The 18,021-nt window shown below is 42.7% G+C and overlaps 1 protein-coding gene across 2 annotated transcripts in view; it reads left to right on the plus strand.

Moving 5' to 3' along the window:
• Positions 1-18,021, plus strand: part of mmd (disintegrin and metalloproteinase domain-containing protein mind-meld) — a 75,723-nt gene that overhangs the window by 57,195 nt on the left and 507 nt on the right. For both annotated transcript variants that reach the window (XM_075891850.1, XM_037434130.2), the window contains 3 exons: positions 949-1,122; positions 4,041-4,375; positions 8,000-8,382. In XM_075891850.1, coding sequence (XP_075747965.1) covers positions 949-1,122; positions 4,041-4,375; positions 8,000-8,382 — 892 coding nt within the window. The remainder of the gene's footprint in view (positions 1-948; positions 1,123-4,040; positions 4,376-7,999; positions 8,383-18,021) is intronic.

Genomic DNA, 18,021 nt, shown 5'->3' on the forward strand with positions numbered 1-18,021 from the left:
AAACTCATTTCAATGTAGTGCAAGTTAAAAGCAATGAATGTAGAAATGAATGTGCGTGAGGCTTAACTTTCTAGTTTATGGGCAGAGGTGGGGATTGCTTGGTACAGCTCATTTTAAATGTGCAAGCACATAAAGATAATGTATTCATTATATTAAAGCATTGAAGGGCCGGCATCATCTGCATTAGCGCAGTGAATGCCTGCATCGTTCACCATGCACATGTTTCAGTCTGTGCATGGTGGCACATGCGAGTGAATTGTTTTTTGTTTTTTTCTGTAGTGAACCAGTACAGTGTCGGTGGAAAATGCCACAGCCAAAAAAAGCCCGGAAAACTTAAAATTGAGGCTGTTTTGCTTAATATCACTAATAATTTTGTGCCATTATCAATCTGAAACAAAAAATTAAAGACTGCACATTTTTGAAATGCTTAGATACACACAGAAAACTATTTTTTGGTGGGAATACTTCCAGCTGTGCAGCAAAACGATCAAGACGGCGTCGTTCGGCTCTGTAGCCTTGACTGCACTGCCACAGAAAGTTGTCCCCGAGCATAGCGGCTCTTTTATAGAACGTTTTTAACAGCAGATTGTTGTCACAAACATCTTGCCAGTAAGGAAGCAGCATACTGTGGGTGTTAGAGCAGCAGGAACAGTGGCAGATGAAGAAAAAAAATCCATAAAAAGGGTTGTTTGCTCCAGCCGACGTTTCGACTAGTGTACTTTTCTTCCTCAAGGCTAGTCTTGAGAAAGACAGGTTCACCCGTCAAGACGTTGTCTCAAGCACGCCAGCCCCTGTTTACAGATTTCTTCATCTCAAGCTTCCATTTTCCCCTTCTTGCCATTTTCTGAGTAACACACTGAGGGTATAGCAGTTGATATAAGGACTCTTGTCTATACTCGTGATGTCTAATTGATGGAAGAACGGGTGTTACTATTGGGAACTCTACAGGCGGAGTACCATGCCCAAGCTAGAGCAGGCCCCAGGGGCGCCCAAGAAAGGCTCAACCCGACACAAGGCACCAATGACTGCAGCCAAGAAAGAGCATGAAGACGCTCCCGGACACCATGCCTCGACCACCCTGGACAGCCGCATCATCACCTTTGGGAGCATGCCTTCCTACAGGTATGGCTGCTGCTGCTCCTAGAGGATTTCTTCTTCCTTTCTTCTATGCAATGCTAGTCGTCCGAGTCGAAAAAAGTGCATCATCCCAATTGTCAACACTTTTGAAATCATCAAGGCTGGCTTCATGAAACATTGTTTCAATGGGAGCTATTGAAAGCTTGCCTACAAAGCAACTGCAAGTGCAGTTTTTATTCACTGCTTTGTTATCTAGTAGTTCATTACAGGGCCTCGATATCATAAATGCAGGAACACCGTTTGTTCACCTGCACCACAGTGAAATTTTTTTTTCTTTTTTTCATAATGTAGACAATTAGCCGAGCATACTTTTCCCAGCACTAGTACCTTGGCTCACAGAAAAAGCTCAGCCTGGTTTCCAGCGATTTTCACACACTTTCTGAAATGTCTCCTTCATTCCGACCTTGATGGCATCGCATGGGGACTGTATATGCTGCGATATGAATTGACTGTCTTTTAATGTGTAATGCTTCTTCTTCTACTGTTGTTTGGCTACTAGATAGCAAAGTAGCTGCTTCTTGTGCAGTCCCAAACTGCAAGTGCATTTGGACTGCATGTTACAGGATTGCTTTCTTGATACAGACTGACCGGCAAGTTGAGATGACAATAAGCTCTGCACTTAGGGTAGCAGGAGTAAAAGAGTACAGAACATTTACTCCCTATGTGTCTAATCAATGAAGAAAAAAAAGGCAGTTCCTGATTGTTTCTGGCAAACTTGAATGGTTAAAATTACCAGTCGCACTCAAAGCTTGCTATAGTGAACCTCAGATTAGCAATATTTTTCAGATTAGAGAGTATTTCAAAGGTCCCCTTTCCAATAAACATTGTTTCAATATAATTTAGTGTAAAAATATTTCACTACTAAGAGTTTCAGAACCCTGAACCTTTCAGAATAATGTCTCAAATTTTATCACTCTTGTGTCTCAGCAACTCTTTAAAGTAATGAACTGCAAACTTAACAGAAAAATTCAGGAGCCTTTGCCTTCTCAGGCAAAGTGGGGCAAGTGAATCTTTGCTTCGACATGCCTGACATATTACTTTTTTTTTTTTTTCTATCCCAATGCCCAACTGTTTCTGCACTCCATTCTGGGAATTGTATCATCATCCATGTGCTTGGAAATGCAGCACTTCACTTGCTACAGACAATGAAGACAATCATATGTTCACATCCAGGCAACAATGAAATGCAGCAACATGAAATGACAAGTCATCTCAATATAAGATCAGATTGTGATATCAGAAGCGGCGACAAGCCCACGATCAATTAGACTTGTGGTTCTCAAATGGGGGTCAGCAAACCCCCTAGGGTCCGCGAAGCCCTCACTTACATTTGTGTTTAACCGTGACGTGCCATGTAATGATGAACTGTCCAAAATAAGGTGATGTGGCACGTTTGTTTGACGTTCTTGGTAGCAATAAAAGACACCTGTTTCAAGCTCTAGTTGTGTTAATTTACCTACGTACCCCCCTGCTTTCCTCCCCTCCGCTACAAGGGGTTCCCCATCACTTCCACCAGTCTACGAGGGGTCGCCGACACATTCATGACTGAGAACCTCTGAATTAGAGGGTTTTTTTTTTTGCGTACATCTTCGCTAAAATCTTTCCTGACATGTTTTAGTAGTTGCGTGTGATACTTGTAGCAGTGTAAAAATGTAAGCTTCGTATGGGCCACATGTCATCATCGTCACAGCGCCTACTTCTTCATTATGCATCTGCCCCATTCTGAATGCGCAGTGGTTCTGTTGTCATTGCCATCGCCTGTGCTTGTTTTTCTCGGAAACATGTTTGTCTCACTGCCTTTGTTTCAGTAATGACCTAGTGGAACTCCCGAACAGTTTTAATGCCCCATTTTCAACACGCCTGTTCTAGATAGTTCATTTCTTCTGCCACTCGGGACAGAACATATGAGCGGTGTAGTGCTTCTCAATACCTGTTTTCTGCTGTCTTCAGTGCTCATGTTTATCCAGTGCAGAGCACTTATATTTTGTTACTATTATGCATAAATGTAAAATACCTCGAAAATAAAGATATACAAAAAGTGATCGAGAAATTTCTTGCATTAAATGAATTCCTAAGGACGTGGCATTATGTATGCCGTCGTACACCATGTAAGTGTACAACTTTACACATTAGTCAACCACTACAAAATCAGTACTTGTATGCACTAAATAGCTTACATAAGTTGGAAGCGCCACCAACAGCGAGCAAGTGAACAAGAGCAGGATGCTCACTTGCATAGTTATCTGAGCAGTTTTATACATCAGAAGGGTTCTTGTTAAATTTAACATACAGATCTGTTCGTGTGAAACTGTCCATGTATTGTTCCGTGCACTAATAGAGTGGCAGGCACTGTCGCTAGAACTTCCGCAGCAGCCATAACAATCAGACCTGTGACCCTTTCAGCAGTTCGCCTAGTGTCATGACCGCGGCAAGTTTCAGGCCAGTGCATGCAGAGATGAGTTTTCAACGGGGTCGGCAGCCGAGCGGTGGGACAGCATGAGTGAGGCAGGGTGGGCGCGTCAGGTGATGTGAGCATTCCTTACTCCACTCTATCCTTGGGGTGGGGCCATGAACTGGAAAAGCAGCAGAAACATCATAGTGGCACCTCCACTTCTGCTGGTCCGAGGACTGAAGTAAAGGGAGGAGAACGAGTTGGCGCTATTTAACCTAGCCAGCAGAAAATGCATGGGGGGGCTTTAGCTACAACTATCCCACAAGTTAATGTATCATTTTTTGTTAGCAAGTTATTAATAAATACCTCGTGCCAGCTGTTTTTTGTTTGACTCAAACTGTGACTTATCTCAAGTTATTTATTGTGGTGCTTGCAAAAATGTGTCTGTGAAGCTTTCAGCCAAGGCACTCAGATGACAATCTAAAGAGAGATTTGTGTCATTGCAATGCAGGGAAGACAAGCTACAGGAGCTGAAGCGGAAGGAGCCAGATGAAGCGGACGAGACGTTCATGGAGCTTTCACCTAAAGACCTGGCCAAGGATGGAGGCTGGCCACCACTGGCCTCCGCCACAGGGGGTGACACGCTGAGTGAGGTTGAGCGCACGCTCAAGAGCCTCAATGGCTACCACGAGGAGATCCTGGAGGCGCTGCACTCAGCCTCGTCACACGCGAGCCCAGGACAGGATTCGAGGCGGGACCTACCACGTCCCGAGCCTTGCATGGCCGATCCTGCTGAGCCCATCCGTATCCGTAATCTGGAAGACCTGCTGCGACAGCTTGAGCCCGGTACTAATCACTCTGTTCTCCCAAACCTGCTTCCTTAGTTAATCTCTTTGTCATGAGTTTAGCCCCTGTTTCTTCGTACTGATTACCGTATTTTCCGGTGTATAAAGCGCACCCTTGTATAAGACGCACCCCCCCAGTTTTCGCAAGTTTTCATGCAAAAATTAATATATAAGACGCACCGGTGTATAAGACGCACCTACATTCACTCACTTTCCGCAAAGAAACTTCATAACGTGCAGTTGAGCGAGCATTGTAAAATGCCGTACTTACGTTTCTGAGCGCCAGTCCATAAGAAAACTTATACTACACCGAACTTGTGAGAAAAAATAATGCGCACCCACTGAAACGTTCCGCACGACTGCAGGAAAACATTTTATTCCTCAAAGCCCTCAAAGTCCTCGTCCTCCGACGCGCTTTGGAATAGTTCAGCGAGCTCTGGCGGCAGTGACGCTGGGACTTCCTCTGTTTCCTCTTCGGAATCGCTGCTGCTGCTGCTGTCGTCGTCGTCGAGGCCAGGGGCTGAGGATGCTAGCAGGCCTGCCTTGCGGAACCCCGCAGTTACGGTGGCCTGTGACACCGCACACCAGGCTTCACGCACCCACTTTGCGACCTCGCAAAACGAAGCACGCCTCATGCGTCCAGTTGCGGTATAGCTATGCTCGCCGTCGGACATCCATGACTCCCACAGGCGCCGCAGAATAGCCTTGAAACTGCGGTTCACCGAGATGTCCAACGGCTGAAGCATTTTTGTCATCCCGCCTGGGATAACCGCAGCTGTGCAGTTTTTTGCCTTGATGCGCTTCAAAGTGAGCTCCGTTTTATGCGCCCGCATGCTATCCAATACCAGGAGGCCCTTCTTCGCATGAAAGAAACCGTCCGGTCGCTTAGAAAAGCATTTTTCAAGCCACTCGCCCATCATCTCTTCGTCCATCCAGCCTTTCACGTTCGTTTCTATGACGACACCAGGCGGGAAAGACTCTTTCGGCATCGTCTTCCGCTTGAAAATAATCATTGGCGGAAGTTTTTGCCCGTCGGCGCAACATGCCAGCACAACCGTGAAGTGCGCTTTTTCGTGGCCGGTAGTTTTGATGGTGACAGACTTGTCACCTTTCGGTGCCACACTCCTTTCCATTGGGATGTCAAACGTAAGTGGCACCTCGTCCATGTTTGTTATATGGCTGTTGCCGATGCCATCGTCTTCAATGGCTTTCTTAACGAAAGCCTGGAATCTTTCAAGCTTGTCCTTGAAATCTGCTGGCAGATTCTGGCACATGCTTGTGCGGGCCCTCATCGCCAGCGCTTTGCGGCGCATAAATCTGGAGCACCAGGACGGCCCGCCAACAAAATCAACGGCGCCCACCTCCTTAGCTAGCGCCTGCGCTTTGAGACGCAGCTGCACCGTTGACATCGCCCTACCTTGGGCACGCTGCTCCAGTATCCATAAGTGCAGACGTCCCTCAAGGTCTGGCCATCGTGCTTTCTTGCCGCGGTCAGCTTTCTTGTCACTCTTCATGGCCTGAAGCTTAGCAGTCGACTGTCGCCATGTGCGGACCATCTTCTCCGTGACGTCGAAATGACGGCCCGCTGCCCGGTTTCCGTAGTCCTCTGCATACTTCACAGCAGCAATCTTAAACTTCGCCGTGTAACTTTTCCGTTTAGCCGGCATACTGCAGGTGAAGGTAACAAAGGCGCGGACCAACCGAACGAATGAAGTTGCAAATGGCGACTAGTCCAACTCGCTGAACGACAGCGTAGCGGTGGTAGCGACAGTAGCGGCCGAATCCAAACCAAACCGCCGAACCCGTCGCGCACCTATCGCCATCTTACGCCGATTTCACTCACTGAGTACATCTCTCTATGGTACAGCCTCCGAAACTCGCGCAGCTTCAGTGAGCTGAAAACTCGCATGACGACATACTTTTTTAAATTTTTCCGTTTTATGTACTTTGATTTTGTTTTAAAACTGTAGTATTGGCACGTTGAGTGTTCGTTATTATAATTATGATGCATAATTCGCATTGGACTGCTCTAGTGGTTTAAAAAAAAAGACTAATGAGCATCAACACGAGTTTCTCCCAAAAAACTACCAAAAAAAGTGCGTATAAGACGCACCGTTGTATAAGACGCACCTCCGAAAATTTTGGAAAAAAACCGCTTCTTATACACCGGAAAATACGGTAGTTTCCCATCAAGTATGAACCAACTTGCCCCAATACATGTCTTGTCAGGAACATTTCCCATTTTGATAACAGTTTTTAGATGCATGTTTTAGACAGAATAATGAGCTTGAATTAAGCTTTGCAAACATAAAAGGATACTGTTTGCCAGGAAAAAACATTCTTGCCATAAAACGTACTTTTCTGCCACTTCAGCAATTTCTGAACTTAATCAAGAAACAGTGCACTTTTTGGTCACAAAAATTGGGGGAACCTTTTAAAAGTTGAATGTGATAGCAATGTCCTGTTCCTTGTGCATACTTCAACCACTTAGTGCATACTCTTTATTGTATGATGTAACGATTGCCCTCTCTAGGAATCCAATCAGTCACCTTTTTTACCGGCAGTTATCTTGCCCACTTTCCACATGTCCTCCCCATGCCTGTTTCTTCTAGTATAAAATATCTGTAACACCTATTTTGTCTCTATTTTCCTCTCCATTGCTCGCTGCATCATCCTCAATTTAAGTTGAACCCTCTTTGTAAGCCTCAAGGTTTTGCTCTGTAGGTAAGTACTGGTAAGATGTAGCTGTCATATATTTCTGTCTTGATACAACCACATAGAAGCAGACCTATAACAAAGTTAGATTAACAATCAGCAAGAAGATTAACAATCAACAAGCTAACTATGAAAAGCAGGCACCCTTACCACGAATAAATCTGTGTAAGCCAGTCGTGAAGTCATATTGCATAAGGCAGTCGATGAAAATATAAATATCCAATCTCAGCATCGGTGAATAAAACTGATGGCTTGCTGGTGCAGCTCTCTCCTGCTCCCTTGACAAAGTAAGTGTTTGTTTTGCATATTTCATCACGCATTTTTCCTTTTGGAAAACTGGTAGCTCTAAAATATGGGCACGCTCCTACATCATTTGCAATGTTGAGTCATGTATGGGCAAACATTGGGGGGTTCGCCAAGCAAAATTAGAAGTTTGCCAAGTTGGTGCTGATCTGCCATCAGAAGCTGGTCAAATAGTTGTGAATCCACCTGTATGAAATTTAACTGCTTTCCCAAAAGTAACAATTATTCCAGGACTATTGAGGGCCTTAAAAGCACACATCTTTTTTGGTGGTTTTCAAGCATGGTTCTTGAATTGTACCTGTTTCAAAAGTGTGTTCTAAAACCTAGCTATGACTATGACAAAATCTTTGAGGATAGTGAATCGATGCATCATATGGGACTGAAAATTCTATACATCACTGCAGTCTTTGTCACCCTCAGAGTTATCATGAGGTACTTTGAAGAAGTTGTGTAACTGTGGTACCATTAGCATAAAGTAAACTGCAAAGTACCACTGTCCTCTGCAGCACAAAGTACAGAAGAAATGCTATTTGTTTGTTCTTTTGCCCATGACCGGTGGTGCTCAGTGGATACCAGTTGTGTGACAGAAGCGCATTGTGCTGTGCAGGTCCTTTGGAACCGAGTGGGTCGGAACGGCTGAGTGAGCCTGAGGCAGACCGGCACTACCTGGACGGGGGCTCGCCTTATGGTCTGCGCTACCTGCTGGAGGATGCGTACGCGCAGCCAGATGAGGACGATGAAGACGACGAGGAGAGCGAGGACACTGGACGGGGTACGGAGCAGCAGCAGCAGCAGCAAACTGGTCCCACGCGGCGTCAGCGTTCGGCAAGTGAAGAGGCCCTGCCACTGGCATTTCCAGCCGGTGCACTGCCCAGCCCACCGTCAGAGGAGTCCGGCTCCTTGGAGGAAACTTTTCGACCACCACCCATGCTGCTGCCTGGACCACCCCCACGCCGCATGCGACCCAAGAAGAAGTTTCCCGAGTACAAGGTGTAGCACACTGCTCCCTTGATGACACAACAGCATTCGTAGTGTGTTGGGTGGCAGTCTTAAAATCCTGCTCATAATGTTTCGCGAGGGCACAAGGTGAAAGAAGCTGCACAGTATAAGGTACAAATATGAGTTGTCGAGTCTACCTTAATAGATCTCTAAATATTTCTAGAATGTTTCTTCTTACATCTTGGATACCTTCTTAGAACTTGACTTGATGCTGTTTTCAGATGTACAGCTAGCAAAAGTGCCAACTTAGCTGTAATGTTGCAAGACTGGCTGTGCAGTTTCTGAAGCAGCATTCAAGGCCAAAGCTGCTTTCAGAGTGCATCTGCCTTCTATCAATGTTGGTTTGGTACACTCTCAATTCAGGTGGCTGTGCTTGTTAACACAACCATGACATGAGCGTGGAGATGCAGGTGGTGACTGATAATGTTAATGAGCAGTTTTGTATTGAGCATTGTCTATGTTGCTATTTAAGGGGTAGCACTTTATTCTAGCCAAGCTTGAGCTACGACAATGCAAATCAAGTTGCACTCACAATACTTGCAATTTACATACCTGCTGCAACAGACTTTTGGAATTTTGTTTTATGCTATTGGTGCAAGGAATTGAGTAAAAAGAGGAACTTCGTGTCACCGCCATCCACAAAAACTCAACTTTGTTGCCATTAAGAAAAAAAAAAAAAGGAAACCTCGGTATGTCAGATGGTATGTAGGATAGATGGTCAGTGACGGAATGGATACCAAGTTAATAGAAACAGAGCAGTGAGTCAAGTGGGCTGAAGAAAGTGACAAGTTTTCGGGCATAAAATGGAATCATGTGAGGCAGGGTACATAGGAGGTCATGGAGAGAGGCGTTGGTCGTGCAGTGGACAAAAAATAGGCTGCTGCTGACGATGATGTACAGTGCTTCATTTGAGCTAGCTTTATCTACCTTGTCATGCGAGTGTACTGTATCTGAATATATAGCAAAATGGAGCGGTTTGTATAATTTACTTCGCACCGTGGCCATAGATTACCATATCATTAATACTTAGTTTTATTCTAGTACGGACAGATCTTTGTGTGTGGGCACAAGGATCAGTGTGCAAAATTTGCTAAATGTCATTTTTAAAAAACAGAAACACCCATTTTTAGCATCTGCAATGCCTAATATACATTGCACCAAAATGGTTATGCTTAAAATGCACTTCAAGTGGCTGAAAATAACATAGGGCAGGGGTACTAGGGGTGCCAAACCTGAAGGAACAGTGAATCTGATGGGCCTGCATTATTTCTTTAATTTTCTCTCTCTTTCTTCCTCTCTTGCCTTTCTTTCTCTTTGTGTTTTCTATCTAGTTTCTGTCTGTACTTATTTCTTTTTCTTTACATCCTCCCTTTCTTTTTCTCTCATTATTTGTTTCTATATATTTCTTAATATTTCTTTCTTGCTCTCTCTTTCTTGTGCCTGTTTCTCTCTTTATCATCTCTTTCTAGCTAGTTTTTTTCTCTGTCTTCCCTCTATACTCAATCTCTTGCCCATCGGAGTTATTGCATCCCATGACTGACAAATTGGCACGTTTGATCTGTGGGATGTGTTCTGTAAGAAGAAAAGAATGCCTGCCAGTTCATGATGATAATTGTTTTGTTAATTCTTTGCATGAGCTATCGGCACTTAAAGCTTCTATGCTGTTAAAAGTCACTTTGTAAGCCTGGACAGTGCAAAAAGAAGCCCAGATTGCCAAAAACAGGGCATTTTTTGAAACTATATGTCTCACCTTCAGCCACCACGTGCTGCCATTTTGGTGTTCGAAGGCTTTAAGTTTTGCCGTTTTGTTCCTACCTTCTTTTTGCCTAAGAGTGCAGACATGATAAATAATGGAGCAGTTTAATGAAATTTACAATTCATGTAGCACTCCCACTGGTGCCATCCAATTAGTTGTTGTTATGACAGCTATTTTATCATCACTTCCAGCAAAGTTCTTGTCCGCTAGGCATTCATAGATCACAATGCGGTTGTAAGCTCTCAATCAATGCTCAGCAAGCACCAACCAGAGAACAGGAGGATATCACCTTATTGAAGAATAATCATAATTTTAGTCTGCACTATGATAACGAAGCAGTAAAAGAAACCATGTGCCACGCATGAAATGATGCTTCATTTGCCATTAAGAAACTGCGGGCCTTTTTTCCACTGCTCAGTGAAGCTAACTGCAAAGGACACTGTTAATCCTGTTGTGAAGCTACATCATGTCATCATTAGTGAAAACGGCATGATTGTGGCTTTTAGAAGGGCAAGCCACATGAAAAAAAAAATGTGTGAAGCCTACATCAGCCTCAGAATGCCAAGCAAGGCATCTGTGTTGTAGCACTGGTGTGGGTTTTCACGAGAAAAATTGAATGCTTTGACATAAGTGGTTGCCAGTGATGACTGCAAAACTCTATCATCAAGATAAAGTTCAACATGTCTTGTACTTAAATACATCTGCAGTGAAAGCTGCTTGATATCACAATATGTTGAGAAGGAAGAAAAGGATATGCATTCAAAACCTTAGGGGCCCATTTTCTCAAAAGTGCTTTTTGTGCTTGCCACGCTTGTCAAAAGCATCACACAGATACTGACCTTGTCACCGCTGTCATACAAAGACATCAAAGCAATTTTTGTTTAGGCCTACAGCACGGTATTACAGAATAGACCGCTTATAACATAAGTCGCGGGAGTTGCAAATAGCCGCACTGTAAGCGGTACCGCACCATTGCCAAAGCAACCTTTTTTAAGAGTTGCAGTTGTGCAAAACGTGCAGCCTCGCGTGTCCCGAAATAGAAGCATGCAATGCATGGTGCTTACAATCATTCCAATTTCCAAATGTTTAAAAAAATTTTAAAATTAGCGACCAAAGAACTAGGCAGTCTTGTGATCAACTTAAATGTGCGCCTGCGGGAATATGTGCTTTACTATACCACAGAGCTGACATGCAGGCAGCACGTCGCATGCTTCCCGCAACGTCAGCGCATCATGATTTACCCATTTTTTTTGAAACTATAAAGAAATTAACAAATGTCAGTCTGATGCAGTTCATGATGTATGCGAACTTTTGATTGGCGGTTGGTCCAGCAATTTGCGCACTTGCACTGCTGGCGGAATTTCTGCCTGTAGCGCCTACTTTGAAAACTCAGTTCGAAAACTTCAACGGTCTTGTTTTCCAGCCAAAACATGTAGCAAATTCCGTCACACTGGCCATTATTAAATTATTTATTTCACTAGAAAGAATGTGCAAGCAGTCGCATTATGACGTGCTGACGCTGCAAGAAGCAGGTGGCATGCTGCCCACGTGTCATGACTGTGTTGCAAAAAAGCATGTCTTTTTTTTCTACAGGTGCACATTTTAGATGACCACGGGACTTTTTTTTTTCACTGGCAGCAATGGTGTCGGCCATTTACCCGTGTTTGTGGCAAAATTTCGTCCAGGTATTGTGGGCAAAATATAACCCTCGAAGCTGCAAACTAGCGAGATGGACCGAATTCCTGCGTGGACCGAATGCTGGTCTGCAAAAAAAATAATAAAATAAAAACAACAAATGACTTTTTCTGAATATATTCAATAATTCAAAGCTTCTTGCATCCCACTTTTTGTATGTTTCGATAATTCGAAAACTCACTTAATTTGAAGATTTTTCACAGTCCCAGTGACTTCGAGTAAGCCGGTTTTACTGTAATAGTAATAAACAAGCATGAGTGTTGACACAGGGTCTTTCACCAACAAAACTGAAGCACAACTAGAAGATGGCCAGAATAGCAGCACTGTTCACAACAATTATTTAATGATTGCAGTAGCGCAAGTTCTTCCACATTTAATAACCACCATGCAAGCGGTAAATACAAGTGCAGCCCGCAGACGCACAAAGCAAAGCCGACCAATAGTGGATATCATAGACTCTGCCAAGAATCCTAGCAGCTGGTATGTGGAATTGCATTCTCAAACTGCCAATGGGCTCTTTGCAGGAGGGGCTCCAATTCAAGCATTTGACTTTCACTGTTCCCCACTAATAAAATGTGAACTAACGTAATTTCTTCAGCTAGTTCCATAGCTAATATCTAGCCATCTTAAGGTGTCTGCCGCTACTGGGCAAATAATGAAGGCAGCAAACAAGCATTTCTTTTCTCTTATTTCTGACAATTTTTGGACACATTTATTGAAAGACCCTTTGAATAGAAAGGGATTATGTGCTTGTTTTTTTTCCCCTTCATTCAGGATAAAACTATTCCAAACTCATTCTGTTTAGGCAAGATATCTGAAGATGCCATTGTTGTTAAGTCCCTCCTACCAGCTGCCTAAAGCAGCAAGCATTCGATCTCCTTCTGAAAGCCAATCAGTGCTGCCTATTGAAGAACACCACTGCCACTCGCTATGCCTGCCACTTGTCAACTTTTTTCACATGTAGAGGCTACACGGAAGCCACACTGCCAAAGACATTCCACTCCTAACGTTGAGTCTTCGAGCTTTCATTCCTCAGTGATCTTGATGTCACCACTGATGCCATCCAGCTCGTGTCACGTTTCATGCTCACTATTTTCGTGGCAAAGTTGTAACAGAGTAATTTGAAAACAATATTCATCTTTACATAGTCCAAACACTGCTGGAGTTGCCCTCTTAAATTCTTGTGCAGGCACTGTCAATGTAGTGACATATTTAAACTGTGAAAATGTGTGCCAGTGTTTCAGTGATTATACAGTGAATGTGAAGCATGCATTAGACTCTCAAGGCAAACTTGAACAAACTGCCATGAAGATGTCCATATCGTCACTAAAGAAAAGATGCACTGACTCAAGACAGCTGATATTAGGAACACTCATTGCCATATTCCTGGTCAAAAGTGTTGCATTACCTTCCCTTACACATAAAGCAAATCGTAAAGACCACTGCTGCATCAAACGAATCATGATGCTAAGTTGCAAAGTAGACTTTCATTAATTAAGCTGCATTTCATTTAGTCTTTTTATGCTTTTCTGGCATGTCACTTTTTGAAATGGAAGTAAGGTTGATAAGAATATAAATAGTGGTGAGAGAGTTGCATGTAGAATTCCATTTTATGTCTGCGAATTTTTTTTAAATTTCATTGCTCGCTCCCCTTTGGCAATCTTGGCGGCAGCTTTCTTACATTGGTTCTTCCCCCTGCACAAATCCACGTTTTATTCTTGATATCCAGCTAAGATATTCTTTCCAGTTGGCTGTCGTCCTCTTTCTTTGGTTACACTCTTTCTATGATATCCTACAAGTTTCAGCCTTATGTATTACAAAGTACTGCTGAAATTAGGTGATAGTGTGCTTTTCTGTTTGGGACAGCATTAAGTTGGCAGTTGGGAGTATCTGTCATATCCACATATCCTTATTCTTCAGTAGATTTCATCAGTAGGCCAAGACATGCATACTCTTTCTCAAGTTCTAAGTGATCTCCTCAGGCCACTGAACTGTTCCTTTGTCTTTTTCACTTCTCAGTTCAGGACTTCCCAGTCTTGAGTACAGCTACGTAAAATTTCAAAACATGTGCACAAACATAAAAGTAGGCAGGTGCTAAACTGTTGTGTCTACCTTTGTTCATGTTTTCTGAAGTTAAGCGCTGTTGTTCTCAAGGTAATATACAACCAGCTAGTATGCCAGTACCATTTGACTAAGTCTTCAGTCATGTTTTGCACTCATAGCCATCGTTACTGAAGAGTACTATTTCATTTGTATTACTGCAAGTTGCCAAAATGTTCTGCACTAATCTTTTTGTCTTCTTCCAATGCAATCATCGAAGTACTACTTCTAAGCATGCAGCAAACAACACTTGCAGAGGCTGTGCCTTCTTGCCCAACCCGTTTCTTGATTGCACTTATTCTGCTTTTGTTGCGGAGAAGCAAAGTAGCTATGGAGTCTTTGTAGAAGTCGGCAAAGGCATGTGCTTCAAGTACTCCTTGGAAACATAACTGTCCCAAGACGGCTATGATCTCTACTGACTCGAATGGCTTTTTATATTCTTTTAAAAAAATGGTTTATTGTACTCAGCATATTTCTCAATTAACTTATTGATGATATGGCTGTAATCAGCCACAGAGTATTCCTTCCTGAAGCCAGCTTGGGTACATTGTTTGTTATACATATTAAAGCGGCAGTGCATCCACACGCTCACACACACAAAGTGGAGGATAGCAACAAAGACACAACTTTGACTTGGTCTATATTTCTCAAAGAAAATGTACTGAAATGTTATAAGAACGTCTTGCTTGCTAATAAATTATAACTTCCTTTCATGAAGACACCTCCTGTAGATACTGGTTTGGAATTAAGTTAGTTGTTTATATTAATGAATGAAGCTCAGCTATAATTAAGCAACCAATTAGTTTGAGCCTCTCACAGCTGGGTATTACAGTACTAGTATGAGTCTTGCGTTCTTTCTGAGAAATGAACTGGCTTCATGGAGCTGACATGAAAAAAAAAGGGATGTTGTAGTACCGCAAGTATTGTTCTTGAAATGCTGGAAGTTATTCACAAAGGTCTCAATTGTTACAAAAGCTAACAGAGTGGCACCACCTGCTGCTGAGTTGTCCACCATAAGCAAGATTCTTTGCCCCTGAGTTTATGGAAAACCAAGCAAACCTTGGTTTGGTGCATCAGCTGAGTTAGTCCACTAAGGCTAGTTCTGTTTATTAGAAACAATTCTCTCTTTCCATGTCTCTTGACAATTATCGATGTGTCATGGTGATTTCTTTTATACAAACAGGCAGCTAATTAAATAATTTTACTCAATAGTGACCCAGCTTATTGCAAAAATGAGGCCAAGTGCTATTTGTTGTTCGCACATGAATTCACTGCCAGGCATTGTCTAATACTTTGGGGGTTCCCCTTGGCCCGGTTATGGCATAAAGACTAGCCATCTGGCTGCACCTATGCACCCAGGAATCTCACGTGCTCTTGCCACTTTAGTAATACCAGAATGTGCATTTCAGTTAAGGGTCATTTCAAAACTAGATTGACTGAATTCATTGATGGCAGCTTGCTATGGACAAAGTGAAAGTCTGTAGCCAACTAGCCCCAACCTCCTAAGACATATATTGAAATCCACCAAAACACAGGTGGTAATATGGTTTCTGCATGATGTAGCAGTGATTTGCATTTAATTGTAATACGTGTCACAAGTGGAATCAATTAAAAGAATGATAAGTCAAGCTATTTTATTATAGCTGCATGGGCATTGCAAATTTTTCTGGAATTTTTTTTTTTCATTTTCTAGAAATTCTAGAAACAATAGAGCAGCAAAGTTCATCATTGATAAACTCCCAGATCTATTTGGACAGAAAATAATAATAACTGGTAATTTAATTCACTACTGCACCTATGTTCAGAATTGCTGATGGCCATCCAATGAATAGTAATATTGTTAGCTTAGGTTGTACATTTTCTGTTGTATAAATGTTTGCATATAAAAACAGTGGACATTCTTCAAAGAGTAATATTGCATTCGTGCAAACTGCCATTGCTTAATTATGCATGGAGATGCAGTATTGAATAGTGGGTTACCATACCAAGGGACTGCATTGATCAATCATGGTGAAGTCAAAATCTGGACGGAAACTCGACGGGTTCAGAACATTCTTTTTAACAATTATAAATGGGCACCAACCACGAAATTTTATAAAACCAAAGATGTTCTTACACCCACAGCAATGGTTCCGCTATGTTTGTTCTCATACGAGAAGTATGTAATATGCTTGACCATGTGGGGAGTAGGCTTCATTGTAATTGTGTGGTCTGGATTGTCGAGCTCAAGAATGATGGTAAATTTCTGCGTAGCTGCGTGATTGGCTGCTGTACCACATAGAACAGTGCAGCGTAGGTAATCGAAAAGTGACCATGCATCATGCTTGCCTTGCTGTGTACAAAAACGCAAACCTTATGAGCAGGAATTGTAAAAGACAACCGGTGTGGCAGAGGAATGCAGAAGCCCAAGAAACCAAGTGCCCGAAGGTAGCAATAACCATTGCCAGTTGTACAGCACATCCATGGGGCATGCCATACTGCCTTTCAAGACTGTCAGTACGCAGGCAGCACAAGCCCAGAGAAAAATAAACAAACAATCATGCTCCATCCAAATGTGCGTGCTTTCAAGTGTGCTGAAAGAAACAAGTAAATTGGCTAAGTGTCAGTGTTCTTACAAAAACGGCTGAGTGTCAGTGCTCTTACAAAAGGTGCTGCTGTAATGTGTGCACATCAATTCTCCTTATCGCAGAACTAGCGTCAAAATCGTCGTGTCAATCTTGGAAGCGAATCATTTCAGTCGTTGCATTGTGAATCGTTTGTCAGACAGACTGTATGCACTGTGCATGCATGACCAGTGGACCGTTATGTTGAGCTATGTGCATCACTGGTAAACACTACTGTTTCCCTCCCCACTTGAGCTTTTCTATCTTTGTGATAATGTGTTGCCATTCATTTAAGGTATGAGGCCATTTGAATGCTTTTATAGTATTTTTCTTTTTATGCATTGTTGATGCAGTGAAGTAGTACATTTTCACATCCTTTATTATGCTTGGTCATAATCTCTCTCGACTCTGAGCTTGCATTTATCTATATCTTGTTGATATTTCCTGGCAGTTGCCTGCTTACAGTGTTTTATGTGAAAATTTGCTATAGATTAAGAAATCCAATCAAATACTTACTATTGTGAGTATCCAATGACTCCAGGATTGCACTAGGAAGCCTTTTTTTTTTTTTTTTCAAGTGGCACAAATAATTGAAGACACTTGAAAACAACATGTTCAAAACACATAGTGTAGATGAAAATAGGGACATGTCACACATGTGATGGTATTGCGTACAATGTTAGCACTGCTTGTTGTGAATGCAGTGAGCTTGTCAGATTTGCCTAATTTGATTCTCCACGGATGAGAACTTTCTTCGTGTTCAAAGCCAAGTTAGACTTAGGCTGGTGTTTTTTACATTAATGCCCTTGAGCAGTGGACGATAGGACTTGCATAGAATAAAGCATAATGCATCACTACAGCACACCAGCCTTGGTGCACTTTTTGAATGGGTCACATGAGAATGCAACATGAATGATAGCTCTAGTCACTCTTCATATATCTCTTGGCATCAAGTAAACAATGAAACCAAACATATTTGTCTCGATACTTGTTTAAATGAGCTAACATATACTGCCTATTACGTTAAGAAATGCGAGCTCTGTTCCATTGTTGGGCAGCTGCAATGTCCCTGGTCAGTGTCCTTTAATCATTATTTCATGATAACACTCTACTTAGCTCTCAAAATTTGGCATTTCCACTGGTCCTCAGAGCTATAGCTATTTAATTTCTAAGCTCATTACCGTGGCAAAGCAACTTGATTTTCTGCCATTCTCTTTTGGTTTAGTTATGTACAAAAGAAAGCATGGGGTAAAAGGGAAGAGTGGCCTCACACCTTAAAGGATTGCGAGTTGTATTTAATGCCTTGGAACAGCAACGCAGGTGACCTTTGTGGGGCATGTGTGAAATCGCTTCTGCCATTGTCAGGCAAGCTCCTCCTTCTGAGACAGTACAAATGGCAGTGTGTGAGCAGTAGCAACCACACTGTGCCAAATGTCAACAGACAGAATCCTGTTTGAGCCTGCCTTACTTGGAGCC

The sequence above is a fragment of the Rhipicephalus microplus genome, chromosome 1 (genome assembly GCF_043290135.1).
Source record: "Rhipicephalus microplus isolate Deutch F79 chromosome 1, USDA_Rmic, whole genome shotgun sequence".
Taxonomy (NCBI): Eukaryota; Metazoa; Arthropoda; class Arachnida; order Ixodida; family Ixodidae; genus Rhipicephalus; species Rhipicephalus microplus.